The 16861-nt window shown below is 44.1% G+C and overlaps 1 protein-coding gene across 1 annotated transcript in view; it reads left to right on the top strand.

Annotated features, from left to right (window-relative positions):
- The window catches only part of LOC126108226 (zinc finger protein 90-like), a 126772-nt gene extending 121101 nt beyond the window's left edge, over positions 1 to 5671 (top strand). The window contains exon 7 of the mRNA XM_049913458.1: positions 4855 to 5671. Within this exon, the coding sequence (XP_049769415.1) occupies positions 4855 to 5671 (817 nt within the window). The remainder of the gene's footprint in view (positions 1 to 4854) is intronic.
- The last annotated feature ends 11190 nt before the right edge of the window (positions 5672 to 16861 follow it).

Raw genomic sequence — 16861 nt, 5'->3', positions numbered from 1 at the left:
GAGAGATGGGGAGGCCTGCACAGGAGAGACTAGCTGAGAGAGTTGCATCAAACCAGTCTTCGAAATGAAAGCCCCAACAACAACATTCATAATGGAAGATTGTATTTTTGCGTGTGTTTGTGTGTGATACCCTTTTGTGTTCTGACTACAATTGGGGAAAAATCAGAAAACTTACTGGCTTGGGGAAATTATATAGCAGTGTTACTGAAGAAAAAGCTGCCACCAGTATTATTCAGTAAATGATCTATTTCACTGTAACTACACTGCCGTACAAGGATAGTGAAACACCTAGAAAAGGAGCAGTAAATGAAATGAAACGTTGCTGGTCGAGAGGGACTGTAATGTTATTTCAAAGATTACATGATCGAATCAAATTAATCAACAACATGGCAAGGTGAGCCCACTTGTCAAAGCGTCATTGTACCCCTCTCTGGCATGGATGTATGTACTCATTTGGTTGGGAAGGGTGTCACAAAGGCTTTTTATCCTTTGCTGAGACAAGGTGGCCCAGAATTGTTGTAACTGGTCCTCGATAACCTGGATATTGGCACCGTCACGGTGTTGATGTTCGAACTGGGCCCACGTTTTATCGGTGCCAATGATCTCGGTGACGAGCGCCCGTGAGCTCCAAATACACGCACGACACGTTTTATTGCCGACGGATGTAGTGATCTTGCCAGCCGCAGGAGTACCTCTGCTGCACCCAGCAGGCAGTTCGTAGAGACATGTGTCGTGTGTGGATGAGCATTGTCCTATTGAAAAATGGCAGCACAATACTGTCGCGAGAGAAGTAACACGTGAGGACACAGGATGTTCCTGAGGTGTACTGTTTTGCCTTCAGAGCTCACTATCAGCCGTGACCTAAAATTGTACCTGATAGCTCCCCACACTATTATGAATTAGGCACATAGTTACATGTTCCGTAGATCATTTGAACGATTCTTGTTTCAAAATGATATGGATTGAGTCAGTTTACAGGATATGTATACGTGATTAGTGTTAACATTAGTGGACACATTATTTTTTAGTCCTACTCATGCAACTATTGTTTACTGGCTACTAGGTTTTAAATACACTACTGGCCATTAAAATTGCTACACCAAGAAGAAATGCAGTTGATAAACGGGTATTCATTGCACAAATATATTATATTAGAACTGACATGTGATTACATTTTCACACAATTTGGGAGCATAGATCCTGAGAAATCAGTACCCAGAACAACCACCTTTCACTGTAATAACAGCCTTGATACGCCTGGGCATTGAGTCAAACAGAGCTTGGATGGTACAGCTGCCCATGCAGCTTCTACATGATACCACAGTTAATCAAGAGTAGTGACTGGCGTATTGTGACGAGGCAGTTGCTCGGCCACCATTTACCAGACGTTTTCAATTGGGGAGAGATCTGGAGAAAGTGCTGGCCAGGGCAGCAGTCGAACGTTTTCTGTATCCAGAAAGATCTGTACAGGACCTGCAACATGCAGTCATGCATTATCCTGCTGAAATGTAGGGTTTCACAGGGATCAAACGAAGGGTAGAGCCATGGGTTGTAATACATCTGAAATGTAACGTGCACTGTTCAAAGTGCCGTCAATGCAAACAAGAGGTGACCGAGGTGTGTAACCAATGGCACCCCATACCATCACACCGGGTGATATGCCAGTATGGCGATAACGAATACACTTCCAATGTGCGTTCACAGCGATGTCGCCAAACATGGATGCGACCATCAGGATGCTGTAAACAGAACCTGGATTCATCTGAAAAAATGACATTTTGCCATTCGTGCACCCAGGTTCGTCATCGAGTACACCATCGCAGCAGCTCCTGTGTGTGATGCAGTGTCAAGGGTAACTGCAGCCACGGTCTCTGAGCTGATAGTCCGTGCTGCTGCAAACGTCGTCGAACTGTTCGTGCAGATGGTTGTTGTCTTGCAAATGTCCCCATTGTTGACTCAGGGATCAAGACATAACTGCATGATCCGTTACAGCCATGCGGATAAGGTGCCTGTCACCTCGACTGCTAGTGATACGAGGCCGTTGGGATCCAGCACGCGTTCATGCAGTATTACCCTCCTGAACCCACTGATTCCATATTCTGGTTACAGTCATTGGATCTCGACCAATGCGAGCAGCAATGTCGCGATACGATAAATCGCAATCGCAGTAGGCCACAATCCAACCTTTTTCAGATTCAGAAACGTGATGGTATGGATTTCTCCTCCTTACACGAGGTATCACAACATTTCACCAGGCAACGCTGGTCAACTGCTGTTTGTGTATGAGAAATCGGTTGGAAACTTTCGTCGTGTCAGCACGTTGTAGGTGTCGCCACCAGCGCCAACCTTGTGTGAATGCTCTTAAAAGCTAATCATTTGCATATCACAGCATCTTCTTCCATTCGGTTAAATTTCGCGTCTTTAGCACGTCATCTTCATGGGTTAGCACTTTTAATGGCCAGTAGTGTAGAAATCCATCCATGGAATAGAAAGTGTTGTCCAGGAGAAACAATTTTAGGTTAAATTTAAAAGTTGCTTTGCTATATGTCAGGTATTTTACTTGTCTATTATTGGGCGAACAATTATAAATTTTTGTTGCTGCATGCTGTACTCCGTTCTGAGCCGTTGACAGCTTCAGTAATGGATAAAGGGCGTGATTTTCTCTCATGCCGTAGGTATGGACCTCATTGTTTTCAAATTATCGTGAATAATTTATAATGAATTTTAGTACCGAATATATCTATCGTGAAGGTGCAGTTAAAATGCCTAACACCGTGAAGAGGTGGCTACATGACATCAATCAGTGATAATCACATATTGTTCTTACTGATTGCTCTTGTGAAAACAATACTTTATTTATGAGTGGTAATTGAGGCATATGCCTGATATTCTGTATCACATTGAAACGTCAACGTCTGAAGAGAATGATGTGTTTTGTTTCTTTTAAATAAATAAACTTCATTTATAGTAACTCCAACTCTGGCATTCTTTTTTGGGACACCTTTTGGTAAATAGGTTAGTAACAGCAGACTATTACATGAAATCGTAACTGTATTCACGGAGTGTATAAGCTAACTCTCGAGGAGATGTGCTTATGTATAAAGGGTGCAAACCACAAATAATATTGTCTTTTACCATTCCAGTGTTTGTTTTACAATTGTGAGCCCAGGCCTATTCCTTCATTATTGCATCAGCGAACACTGTGATAAGTTGTGTTGTCCAAGTGACCAGCAGTAACATAAAATCAGCAGAGAGCTATGCAAGAAAAAATTTATAATCCGTGCAAGAAAAGACTTAGATTATGGGCTAGCACCACAATCCTGTAATGAGGCAGTATGGGTCATTACTGTGGGGTAATACTTGTCTGGAGCAACAGAATGATATGATGAAAGTTTACTTTATTATTGTCTAATTAAACACTGATTTAGCTAATATAACATGATTTTTTTTGTCATTGTTGAATTAAGCTAAGATTAAACTGTAATTTTGCTCATACACATTTACCTTGGTAACATAAAGACAGCTATTCTTTACATGTGTACAAAGTGCACCACGTGCTTGTTCGTATTATGAAAAACGACACACCCTTTCGAAGGCTAAACGTGTCTATTACTGTGAGCCAAAGTACTTTTATACTTTGTGGTAAGACTAGAGGATCAGTGGCAATGTTACTGCTTGCTGCACATCTGCACATTATTCCTACTGTTCTAGTAACTAGTATTTGACTGTTTTTGGAACCTACTGTCCCAGAATTAAAGTGAGTAGTAGTACGGTATTCTGCCTTACGGCAGGTCTTGCCATGGATTAAGCCTCTTCCACTTTTGTCTGTCGATAGCCAGTCTTTTCATTTCTGAATATTTGTCTCCTTTTATATTGTCCAGCACCTGGTATCTTCTTTTTCCTCTTCCCCTTTTTCCCTCCACCATTCCTTCTATTCCTTCCTTCAATAAACAGTCCCTCCTCAATGTCCAATCCAGTTCTGTTTTCTCTTTCTAATAACTTTCAGCATGTTTCTTTCTTCTCCAACTCTTCTTAATACTTCTTCAGTCCTTACTCGGTCTACCCATTTCACTTTTTCCATTCTTCTCCATATCCACATCTCTAGTGTCTCCATAATCTTCTTTCATCTTCCTCCTTCAATGTCCAGGTCTCCGCACCATATAGGCAATGCTCTAGGTGTAACATTTGGCAGGTATTTTCCTCAGATCTTTGTTTAGTGGTCCGCAAAATAATTTCTGTTTCCTTTGAATCCAGTGAAGCACACCTTAATGCTCTAGTTGGCATATAAACTTGTACTACTGTGGTAGGCGTGGACTTTGTATCTATCTTGGCCACAATAATGCGTTCACTATGCTGTTTGTAGTAGCTTACCTGCATTCCTATTTTCCTATTCATTATTAAACCTACTCCTGCATTACTCCTATTTGATTTTTTATTTATAACCCTTCATTCACCCACCGAGCGAGGTGGCGCAGTGGTTAGACACTGGACTCGCATTCGGAAGGACGACGGTTCAATCTCGCGTCCGGCCATCCTGATTTAGGTTTTCTGTGATTTCCCTAAATCACTCCAGGCAAATGCCGGGATGGTTCCTCTGAAAGGGCACGGCCGACTTCCTTCCCCGTCCTTCCCTAATCCGATGAGACCGATGACCACGCTGTCTGGTCTCCTTCCCCAAACCAACCAACCAACCAACCAACTTTATTCACCTGACCAGAAGTCTTGTTCCTCCTGCCACTGAACTTCACTAATTCCCACTATATTATTTTCTAACCTACCTGCCTGTAGAGAAAGGGAACATGTGTTTTCATAATGCAGACATGTGGACTATTAACCTTCTTTTCTTAATTACAGTTCAGTGAAGCAAGAACACGGCAGACAAACTGACCACGGCTTGTACCCTGACACCGTGACACCAAGACTTCGAATGACTACCACTCTGCCTGAGAGTGCAAAGACCGGAGATGACGGGCCACAGTGGAGAAGCCCGCACTCGCGTCCTCCGGACGTTCTCCCACTGTTGGACGTCAGCAGGGCACGTGACGACGTTTCCCCCGGCAGTGCGAAAGAGCGAGAGTCTCTCGGGCATCCCGAGGTGCAGTGCGGCGACGCGCCCGGTCCGAATGCCGATCCGGATGCCCAAACTGGCGACGGGCAGTACTTCTGTACCGACTGCGGGAAGTCGTTCGGGAAGCTGGTGTACCTCAAAGTCCACACGCGCATCCACGCGGGCAGGCAATCCTACAGCTGCGAGTCCTGCGACAGGGTGTTCGCGACGTTTGCCCAGTGGCAGACCCACTCGCGCGTGCACACGGGCGAACGGCCGTACGGCTGCTCGTCCTGCGAGAAGGCGTTCCGGACGAAGGCGAAGCTCGCGTACCACGAGCGTTCGCACCACGGCGAGCGGCCGTTCCCCTGCACCGTGTGCGGGCTGTCCTTCAGGACCCGAGTCAACCTCAGGCTCCACGTGTGGACGCACACCGGAGACACTCCCGGATCCCCCGAAAGCTCTCGTGCGGACTCTGCCTCGTTCGCGTGCTCCGTCTGTGGGAAGTCGTTCAAGTCGAAGACAAAACTGACGTACCATTTACGCACCGGCTGTCTGTTAGGCACGTACACACCTCTCCTCGAATTGTGTCGCAACGGTGACAGTGAGTTTGTGGATACCTGATCGTAGAGTGAGGACAATTGCGGCTGAAAAGAAGTGACGGTGTAAGTGCTTAGACGGTCTGTGACAGTTTTGTGGTCACTAAACTACAGCTGACAGGCTTTGTCATATGTGATTGACAATTACAAACAGTATCAACAAGAGTGCTAAAGCAATTTTAAATGTGTATACAGTTAGTTATATATTTAAATATGTCTGCTTGTGTCTGTATATGTGTGGATGGATATGTGTGTGTGTGTGCGCGCGAGTGTATACCCGTCCTTTTTTCCCCCTAAGGTAAGTCTTTCCGCTCCCGGGACTGGAATGACTCCTTACCCTCTCCCTTAAAACCCACATCCTTTCGTCTTTCCCTCTCCTTCCCTCTTTCCTGATGAGGCAACAGTTTGTTGCGAAAGCTTGAATTTTGTGTGTATGTTTGTGTTCGTTTGTGTGTCTGTCGACCTGCCAGCACTTTCATTTGGTAAGTCACATCATCTTTGTTTTTAAGTATATTTTTCCTTTGTGGAATGTTTCCTTCTATTATATATATATATACCTAAAAACAAAGATGATGTGACTTACCAAATGAAAGTGCTGGCAGGTCGACAGACACACAAACGAACACAAACATACACACAAAATTCAAGCTTTCGCAACCAACGGTTGCCTCATCAGGAAAGAGGGAAGGAGAGGGAAAGACGAAAGGATGTGGGTTTTATGGGAGAGGGTAAGGAGTCATTCCAATCCCGGGAGTGGAAAGACTTACCTTAGGGGGAAAAAAGGACAGGTATACACTCGCACACACACGGATATAATAGAGGGAAACGATCCACATGGGAAAAATATATCTAAAAACAAAGATGATGTGACTTACCAAACGGAAGCGCTGGCATGTCGATAGACACACAAACGAACACAAACATACACACAAAATTCAAGCTTTCGCAACCAACAGTTGCTTCATCAGGAAAGAGGGAAGGAGAGGGAAAGACGAAAGGATGTGGGTTTTAAGGGAGAGGGTAAGGAGTCATTCCAATCCCGGGAGTGGAAAGACTTACCTTAGGGGGAAAAAAGGACAGGTACACACTCGCACACACACCCATATCCAACCGCATATACACAGACACAAGCAGACATTTTCTGTCAGTTGAATGGGTCTCGCGGGACTGCACAGTGGGATTCGGTTTGGAGGTAAGCCATTGAGATATGTTTGGGGAGAGATTGAATTAACACTGTGATGCATGAATTATTAACAAGTGAGAAACATTTTTTGAAAAGGGGTTTATACAGTAAACAACAATGCCTATTATCACAAAATACAAAGTTTTATTCAAATTTGTTATTTTTTAGGAATGAATTTTAAATGGTTAAGTTTAAGAGCTGTAAAATAATGTATAAAAATAATTGGTTGTATTAATGTGTGTAAGATGTATTTTGACAAGCATCAATTTACTGTTTAATTACTACCTGTAAGGCTAAGATCTAAATGTAAATAGCTTTGGGCACAATGGGACTTAACATCTGAGGTAATCAGTCCCCTAGTGCAAACATACTTAGTTTTCCTTTTGCACAATTGATCATTACATCTGTTTGCATTTTTTATGTCCAAAAGTTTCAGCCAATGATTCCCTTCATGAAATTTCACCTCATCTGCTGGTCTCTTTTTCTAGGATCTTGGGACTAGAAACAGGTCTTTCTCTCCTTCCTGGTGACTGTTCCTGTTTTCCCACGTTTATGAGGGATCGTGCCACTGACACTTTGAAATCAACGAGACAGATATCATTTCTTGCCTGCCTATGTACCAACCAAGAGTTCACAATAGCCACATTTATTTATTTCGATTTTTTTTGGTGGAGTCATCAGTATGGTGGCTTTTGCAAATGTCAAGTACAGTTATAAACATAAAATACATTTAGATTCCGGTCATTGTGGCCCAGCAGTTCTAGGCACTTCAGTCCAGAATTGCGCGACTGCTACGGTCGCAGGTCCAAATCCTGCCTCGGGCATGGATGTGTGTGATGTCCTTAGGTTAGTTAGGTGAAGTAGTTCTAAGTTCTAGGGGACTGATTACCTCAGATGTTAAGTCCCATTGTGCCCAGAGCTATTTACATTTAGATCTTAGCCTTACCGGTAGTAATTAAACAGTAAATTGATGCTTGTCAAAATACATCTTACACACATTAATACAGCCAATTATTTTTTATACATTATTGTTGTTGTGACAGTGCCACGACATTTAACAGTGCCGCCACGACAGTACGCGCAAACGGCGATAGAGGCGCTCCGCAACTCGGCTGAGCGCGGGAGCGCCACCTAGCTACGAACGGCGCCAGCCGCATGTCACGGCACGGCAGTCGAATAAGGGATACTGAGTTGTTATCATGTAACCAGCTTTTGTTTCTAAGTGAGTGTGTTTGAATATCCACGCACTTATTGGGGATTGAAGGTTATAACACTTTTTTGTGCTTTCTCAAACAAATAAGTTGTTTGTTACTGTTCGTGTTCTGGATAAAGACATTCGCATGCAAGTGGACACTGGCTCTGCAGTAACCCTCATTAATTCTCGCACATATTTGGAGTTGGGCTCCCCTCCCTTGTCTCCAGTTATGCGAAATCTGAGAACTTATAATAAACAGAAAATTCCTATCATTGGCCGGTTTGATGCTTCCACCGCCTACAAGTCTGTTGTTAGGCCCCTCACGTTCTATGTGGTGGATCATGCGGGCACTGAAAACCTCTTCGGTTATGATGCTTTCCAGTTGTTCGGGTTCTCCATTGATGATGATGTGCACCTCATATCTGAGGATATTCCGTATCAACAGCTGGATGGATTGTGTTCTGAATTTTCGTCCGTGTTCTCTGTTGGTCTGGGTCGTGCCAAGGATTTTGAAGCCCACATTACTCTCAAACCTACAGCTCGCCCTAAGTTTTTCTGGGCACGCCCTATTCCGGTGGCGTTGCGTGCACCTGTCAAGGCTGAGATAGACAGGTTAACAGCTTCAGGGATTCTCCTTCCTGTTACCTCCAGCGAATGGGCATCGCCAATCGTGGTGGTTTCTAAACCAAACGGGAGTCTGCGATTGTGTGGTGATTTTAAAGCCACCGTCAACGCTCAGAGCCTCATTGATACTTATCCTCTTCCCCATCCTGAGGAGTTATTTACCAAGCTCACTGGGGGTCAGTTCTTTTCCAAACTTGACTTATCGGAGGCGTACCATCAGTTGCCGTTGGATGCTTCTTCCAAGGAATTTCTTGTCATCAACAATCCTTGTGGGTTGTATCAGTACCAGCGGTTACCATTTGGCGTCGCTAGTGCGCCGGCCATTTTTCAGCGGTTTTTGGAACATCTCACGGCTTCCGTTCCCAGCTGCATAAACTATCTGGATGACATTGTTGTCACGGGGGCCTCCACTGAGGAGCACCTTCGCAATTTGCGTTCACTGTTTCGGGTTTTGCATTCGGCTGGATTGATGTGCAATCTGGACAAGTCACAGTTCTTCCAACCCTCCATTGTTTATCTTGGTTTCCACTTGTCCCATGAGGGTATACGTCCTCTACGTCAGCACGTTGCGGCCATTAACGCTCTACCCCGGCCATCTATGGTCAAAGAACTTCAGGCGTTTCTAGGCAAGATTGCTTATTATCACAAATTCATTCCATCCGCAGCGGTGGTAGCTTATCCTCTGCATCAGCTGTTACGCAAGAACGTCCCTTTCTGTTGGTCCGACAAGTGTGAGCAGGCTTTTGTCCGCCTGAAGGCTCATTTGCAGTCGGCGCCTTGTCTTGCCACATTCCGTCCAGGTCAGCACTTGGTTCTGGCGACTGACACGTCACAGTATGGCCTAGGGGCTGTTCTCGTCCATCGGTATGAGGATGGGTCGGAACGACCCATCGCCTAGGCTTCCAAGACCCTCAACGATGCCCAACGGCGTTACTCTCAAATCGAAAAGGAGGCACTCGCTATCATTTATGCTCTAACAAAATTCAGCGTTTTTTTGTATGGTTCTAAGTTTCACCTCATCACCGACCACAAGCCGCTGGTCTCTCTGTTCAGCCCATTGGCGTTGCTTCCAGATAAGGCAGCTCACCGCCTGCAACGTTGGGCCTTATACTTGTCTCGTTTTCACTATAAGATTCACTATCGCCCCACGGCCCAGCACGCCAACACTGACACATTGTCACAATTGCTGATGGGTCCGACCCGGTTTTCCATCGTGATGAACTACTCTGTTTCCACATTGATGAGGAAGAACGTCGTGCGGTCAAGGGTTTTCCACTTACAGGTTCGCAGGTCGTGTCGGCTACTGCGCGGGACCCGGTCCTGCGTCAGGTGATCGGTTTTGTTCAACGGGGTTGGCCGTACAGGACCAAGGGCCGGGCATCGGATCCCCTTCGCAACTTCCATGCCTTCGTCTGTCTGTTCGTGATGGTGTTGTTCTTCTGGCGACGGATGGCGCATCTCCACGGGTCGCGGTGCCAGCCTCTCTTTGCAAAGCTGTTCTCAAACTGTTGCATGAAGGCCATTGGGGGATTTCTTGGGCTAAGTCCCTGGCCCGCAGGCATGCTTATTGGCCCGGTATTGATTCGGACATCGCCCACATGGTTGCTGCGTGTGGTCAGTGTGCTCAACAAGTGGCTGCACCTCGTCCAATGCCCTCTCCGTGGCCTGATCCGGCGCAGCCATGGGAACGGGTGCACGCTGACTTTTCTGGCCCCTTCCTCAGTACTTATTGGCTACTGTCGATTGACGCCTTCTCGAAGTTTCCGTTTGTTGTTCGATGTCCGTCGCCCACCACTGCGGCAACGACGCTGGCTTTGTCCAAAATCTTTGCGCTAGAAGGTCTTCCATCCACGATCGTCACGGACAATGGCCCTCAGTTCTCTTCGCAGGCCTTCCGTAATTTTTGTACTGGACAAGGGATTCGTCATGTTACAGCACCGCCCTTCCATCTGCAATTGAATGGGGAGGTCGAGCGCCTTGTCCGCACTTTCAAAAGCCAGATGAAAAAATTCCTTAGTGAGTTTTCCACAGATGACGCTCTGCTGCAATTTCTGAGTTCTTATCGCTTCACGCCTCTGGGTGATCGCAGCCCTGCTGAACTCTTGCATGGCTGCCAACCGCGCACTCTACTGCACCTGCTTCACCCTGTCAGGTCTTGTGCCGTGTCCCCTAGTGCGGGAAAATACTCGGTGGGCGCCGACGTGTGGGTACGAGGGTATGGATCTCGCCCTAAATGGATTCCAGGGGTGGTCAAGGCTCTTCGCGGCCGCCGGCTTTGTGAAATACGTACGGACGATGGCACGGTTGCTCGCCATTACGACCAGATGCGCCCACGAGTGGTGGTCATGCCGGTGCCACCGCCCCTCCTTCGCCTCCACCAGCCCGAGAAGCCAGTCCTGTCACAGCTGCCGATCTACCATACGTGTCGATGCAGCTGACGTTGCTACCGCTTCCGCGTAAGCCGGAACCGGCCCCAGTCGCGACGCCGCCTTCTCCGGGACCCATCTCGCTGGAGCACACCCTCAGGTCCACGACACCTATGGATGCTGCTCCGGAGTTTTCACCCATCATCTCGACCGGGAGGCACGTTCCACGCACGAGCTTCCGTCCTGGACATTTTCGACCATACTCTCGTGTCTTTTTTTTTTTTTTTTTTTCAAGGGGGGAAAAGTGTTGTGACAGTGCCACAACATTTAACAGTGCCGCCACGACAGTACACGCAAACGGCGATAGAGGCGCTCCGCAACTCGGCTGAGTGTGGGAGCACCACCTAGCTACGAACGGCGCCGGCCGCATGTCACGGCATGGCAGTGGAATGAGAGATACTGAGTTGTTATCATGTAACCAGCTTTTGTTTCTAAGTGAGTGTGTTTGAATATCCACGCAATTATTGGGGATTAAAGGTTATAACAATTTTACAGCTCTTAAACTTAACCATTTAAAATTCATTGAGTGAATAGAGGCACTTTTCAGTTAAGAATTCTTTTAGTTTTGATTTGAATTGCTTTTTATTACTGTCTTTAAGGGACCCTGACTTTGTATTATACCATATCAGTCCATTAGTATATGGTCCGTCATTTTTAATCTTGTTCTTTGTTGGTAGTAATTCCTTTGGATCTGGTGTTGTGGTCACGTATATCACTACATTTAGTTACTTCAGTTTTCTGTGAGACAAAAAAAAGTAATTAATTTATAAAGATACAAAGAGTATATGGTGAAGTACTTATGTTGTCTGAAATGGCAAGAGTTTTTATAGCCTAGTCCATGTATAATCCTTAACCCTATTTTTTGTAGCAATAGTACTCTGTTAAGGTGAATGTCTGCAGCACAACCCCATATTTCTATACAGTAGCTAAGATGGAGGTAGACTGTCCCATAATACATAGTTTTTAAGCGTGTCGGTGGGCACCATTTTGGACAGTTGGCTAAGAAGATACAGCCCATTGCTGACTTTTTTGTATACACCGTTAATGTGGCTAATCCACTGGAGGTTTGAGTCCAGATGGACCCCTAGAAATTTACGCTCGTTTGCTTCCTCTGCCACTACGCCTCGTACCTCATTTATGCATGAGTGGTGTGAGCTGCCAGTTGTAAATATTAGCATCTGGGATTTATTTACATTGACCTTTAATCCTTGTGCATGGAAATATGAACTTAATTCTAGTATCCCATTACTTGCTGAAAATTTCAGTTCCTCACAATCTTTACCATGAAATAGAACGGAGGTGTCATCAGCACAATTTCCAGTGTGTGAGTTAAAGGGGTGTACGGCATCATTAATGTATGCTAAAAAGAGGAAAGGTCCCAGAATTGAGCTTTGAGGGACTCTCTGTGCATTGTTTCACTTGTGGATTCAAAAGTTAAGATCTTATTGTCAGTTTGATGTGTAAGTTTAGTACACTGTTTCCGACTCACAAGATAGTTAGATATTAGTTTGATTGATGCATCACTGATACTCTATGCCTGCATTTTTTTGTAAGAGAAGCTCACAGTCTACTGAGTCAAAAGCTTTGCTCAGGTCAAAGAATATTTCAGCTGTGTGCATACCCCATTCTATATTGCTATATACTTCATGGAAGAAACTAGTAACAGCAGTGGCTGTGCTTAGGTCTTTCCTTAACCCATGCATGCTGTATTAATACACGACTACTGCGTGAGATCATGTCGCACTGTTAGGTTTATTAGGGTAACATTTGTGTTGTACAGTTTTGGCAATAACTTCCTGTAAACTGTGAGTGCTGACTTGCTCTTGTTTTTGTAAACATTGTTACACCGCCAATGATTACAATGTGGTAGTCTTTTCTCAGATTGTTTATTTCTGATAAATTCTTGACTACAGCACTTAATGTAGATCCAGGTTTAACTTTGCGATTACAGAATATTCATTGTGTAAAGCTTCATGAAGGGAAGATGAAAGGCTTTTTCCGTGGCTGCCCACATTCAGTAACAACTTTTTTGTGCTTCCAGGCGTTATAATTTTTCTGTTTCGGCCTTTATCAGAAGATTAGTTATATTTAGTTTTGTTTACACTATTCATTGTTTCACTGGCTGAGTATAGTGCTGGAAACTTATTCGATGTAACTGGCACACTGTTTCTAGTGCTTTGTTTTAGTTTCTCACTTTCTTGACGATTTCATGTTCTGTTTTTGGACTTCACTGCATTCCACATAAATTTATTTGTAGTTTTGACATATTCTGAGTTCGATATTACGTTTGTTTCATCATAAATTGCACTTTTTTTTGGTAAGCATTTTGTGTCTTGAGAAAAATATTGTGAGCTTTGATAGGATAACTGTGTCAAATATTTTGCTGAAGATAGGGGTTAGTGATATCGGTCTACAATTTGAAACTTCTTCTTTACTTCCCTTCTTATGGACTGGCTGTATTAAACTTATTTTTAAGGCATTTGGGTATATGTTTTCATTAATAGTACAGTTGATAAGGTAGGTAAGGGGTTTAGTTATTTAATTGGCACATTTCTTTAACACCACACTTGTGATATCATCCCAGCCAGATGAATGCTTGTTGTTTAGCTTTTGTATTGTGTTAAATACAGGGTGATTCAAAAAGAATACCACAACTTTAAGAATTTAAATCTCTGCAACGACAAAAGGAAGAGCTAAGCACTATCTGTCGGCGAATTAAGGGAGCTATAAAGTTTCATTTAGTTGTACATTTGTTCGCTTGAGGCGCTGTTGACTAGGCTTCAGCGACAGTTGATGCTAAGATGGCGACCACTTAACAGAAAGCTTTTTGTGTTATTGAGTACGGCAGAAGTGAATCGACGAGAATCCGCGGGAAACAACTCAGTATGAACGTGACTCGCCTAATGTGAACGTTTTCTGTGCCATTTCAGCCAATAAAGTTTTTGGTCCCTTTTTCTTCGAAGGTGCTACTGTAACTGGACTACAGTATCTGGAGATGTTAGAGAATTGGCTGTTCCCTCAGCTCGAACAAGAAGCACAACAATTCATATTTCAGCAGGATGGAGCGCCACCACATTGGCACTTATCTGTCCGTAACTACCTGAACGTCAACTACCCGAGGTGATGGATCGGCCGCCAGGCAGTCCGTGACAGAGCACTTCATCACTGGCCTCCAAGGAGCCCTGATCTTACCCCCTGCGATTTTTTCTTATGGGGGGTATGTTAAGGATATGGTGTTCCGGCCACCTCTCCCAGCCACCATTGATGATTTAAAACGAGAAATAACAGCAGCTATCCAAACTGTTACGCCTGATATGCTACAGAGAGTGTGGAACGAGTTGGAGTATCGGGTTGATATTGCTCGAGTGTCTGGAGGGGGCCATATTGAACATCTCTGAACTTGTTTTTGAGTGAAAAAAAACTTTTTTAAATACTCTTTGTAATGATGTATAATAGAAGGTTATATTATGTTTCTTTCATTAAATACACATTTTTAAAGTTGTGGTATTCTTTTTGAATCACCCTGTATTTCCTGTTGATTCACCTCCATAAATTCCAGCTTATACCAGCCATGACATCATTTGGTGTGCCAGCCTGTATATCTATAATAGGGGCTGGATGGTCAAAAGGAGAGATAAAATGCTTATTAAATAAATTACATACTTCATTTGGATCTTTTACTAGATGGTACTCATGTCTAATGCTAACTGGTTCTCTCTGTCCCTTGCTGGTGGCTTTACGATGTTTATTGATTAGTCTGCAGGATGCCTTACCTATGTTGGCTGAACTCTCTATTGCATCATTGTGTATCTGTTTCCTCAAGTGTGAGAGGTCTGTCTTAAATTTTTTTTTGGCTTGATTTTACATTCTCTTAAATGTATGTAGCTTTGTTTCCTTATATAAACAGTCAAGATCATACGGAGCGTTCAAAAAGTCTCACCACAGTGCCTTATTATTGCTAGCCGCGCGTGCCGTATGCCACAGAGAATATACTGAAATGAAACTCAGTGAAGTACAAGTTATTAATTTATTGAATATTCATTTTTACTTACAAATTTTCACATTAAATGTTGAAAGTGTACCCCACCCCTCTCCCCGTTGTTGAATACACACTTCAATTTGTCTAATCATGTCTCCAAACACAAGCTGCAACATTTCTTTTGTAACAGAAGCAGTGAAAGTTGATATTGCAGTTTTCAGTTCATCAATGGATTTTGGACAGTTTTTTATAGACAGTTGCTTTTACTGCATCCCAGAAGAAAAAGTCAGGTGGTGTTAGGTCAGGTGATCGTGGAGGCCAAAGTCCCTGTGAAATTATGTGATCACCAAAAACATCAGCAAGCAGTGACATTGAAACGTGAGTTGCATGTGAGGTTGCACCAAATTGTTGAAAATAACCATTCAGTATTTCACTTAACACAGGTTCTCCTAAGAATGGGTACAGAATATCACTGCAGTAGCATTGTGCATTTACTGTTTCGTTGAAAAACCCAGGCAGGCGAACAGTCATAGGGCACAAACGGCAAACAATCATACGGCACTGCAGAGAGACTTTTTGAACACCCCGTATTTATTCTGCCTTAACTTAATCAGCCTAGGAGTAAGTTTCAGCCTAGTGTTATTTTCAAGACAAGAGTTGGTTCGTATCCTGGTTATTTCTTTGAGACGGCAGCAGGAGTCGAAATGCTTCAGCACTACTCTACAAAATATTTTCTCATTTGTTTTCTCACCCTTTAGTTTGGTAAATAGTGTCCCATTTCTCCTTTTCTAACTTTGTTTTAAAGGCACTGATGTTGGTGGTATTCAGAATCTGCTTCTTCTCAGTTATCTTAGTTGCTGTTGGTACAGCAAACCTTAAATATTCTAACGTCTGACAATATTGATCTGAGTAATGAAAATCGCCATTCTGAAAGTTAACACTGTCTTTTACATTTCTGTTGACTCTTACATAATCTACCAGAGCTTGACTCCCCTCTAGTGTCAGAGTTCACTATATTTGTGAGATTATATGAGTTTACTATATCTTACTCTAAAATAGTGATATGAATATATCAACTTTTAGTTCATCCCTAAGAAATCCCCAAACCACCTTCCCTACCCTCTGGCTCCACCCTTGTAACCGCCCCCGGTGTAAAACCTGTCCTATGCACCCTCCAACCACCACCTACTCCAGTCCTGCAACCCGGAAGGTGTACACGATCAAAGGCAGAGCCATGTGTGAAAGCATCCACGTGATTTACCAACTGACCTGCCTACACTGTGACACATTCTATGTGGGAATGACCAGCAACAAACTGTCCATTCACATGAATGGACACAGGCAGACAGTGTTTATCGGTAATGAGGATCACCCTGTGGCTAAACATGCCTCGGTGCACGGCCAGCACATCTTGGCACAGTGTTACACCGTCCGGGTTATCTGGATACTTCCCACTAACACCAACCTATCCAAATTTCGGAGATGGGAACTGGAACTTGCTCTTCAATATATCCTCTCTTCCTGTTATCCACCAGGCCTCAATCTCCGCTAATTTCAAGTTGCCGCCACTCATACCTCACCTGTCATTCAACAACATCTTTGCCTCTGCACTTCTGCCTCGACTGACATCTCTGCCCAAACTCTTTGCCTCTGTATATGTCTGCTTGTGTCTGTATATGTGTGGATGGATATGTGTGTGTGTGCAAGTGTTTACCTGTCCTTTTTTCCCCCTAAGGTAAGTCTTTCCGCTCCCGGGATTGGAATGACTCCTTATCCTCTCCCTTAAAACCCACATCCTTTCGTCTTTC

The sequence above is a fragment of the Schistocerca cancellata genome, chromosome 11 (assembly GCF_023864275.1).
Source record: "Schistocerca cancellata isolate TAMUIC-IGC-003103 chromosome 11, iqSchCanc2.1, whole genome shotgun sequence".
NCBI lineage: Eukaryota > Metazoa > Arthropoda > Insecta > Orthoptera > Acrididae > Schistocerca > Schistocerca cancellata.
Note: the sequence above shows the minus strand (reverse complement) of the source record. Positions and strands in the feature narration are given on the sequence as shown.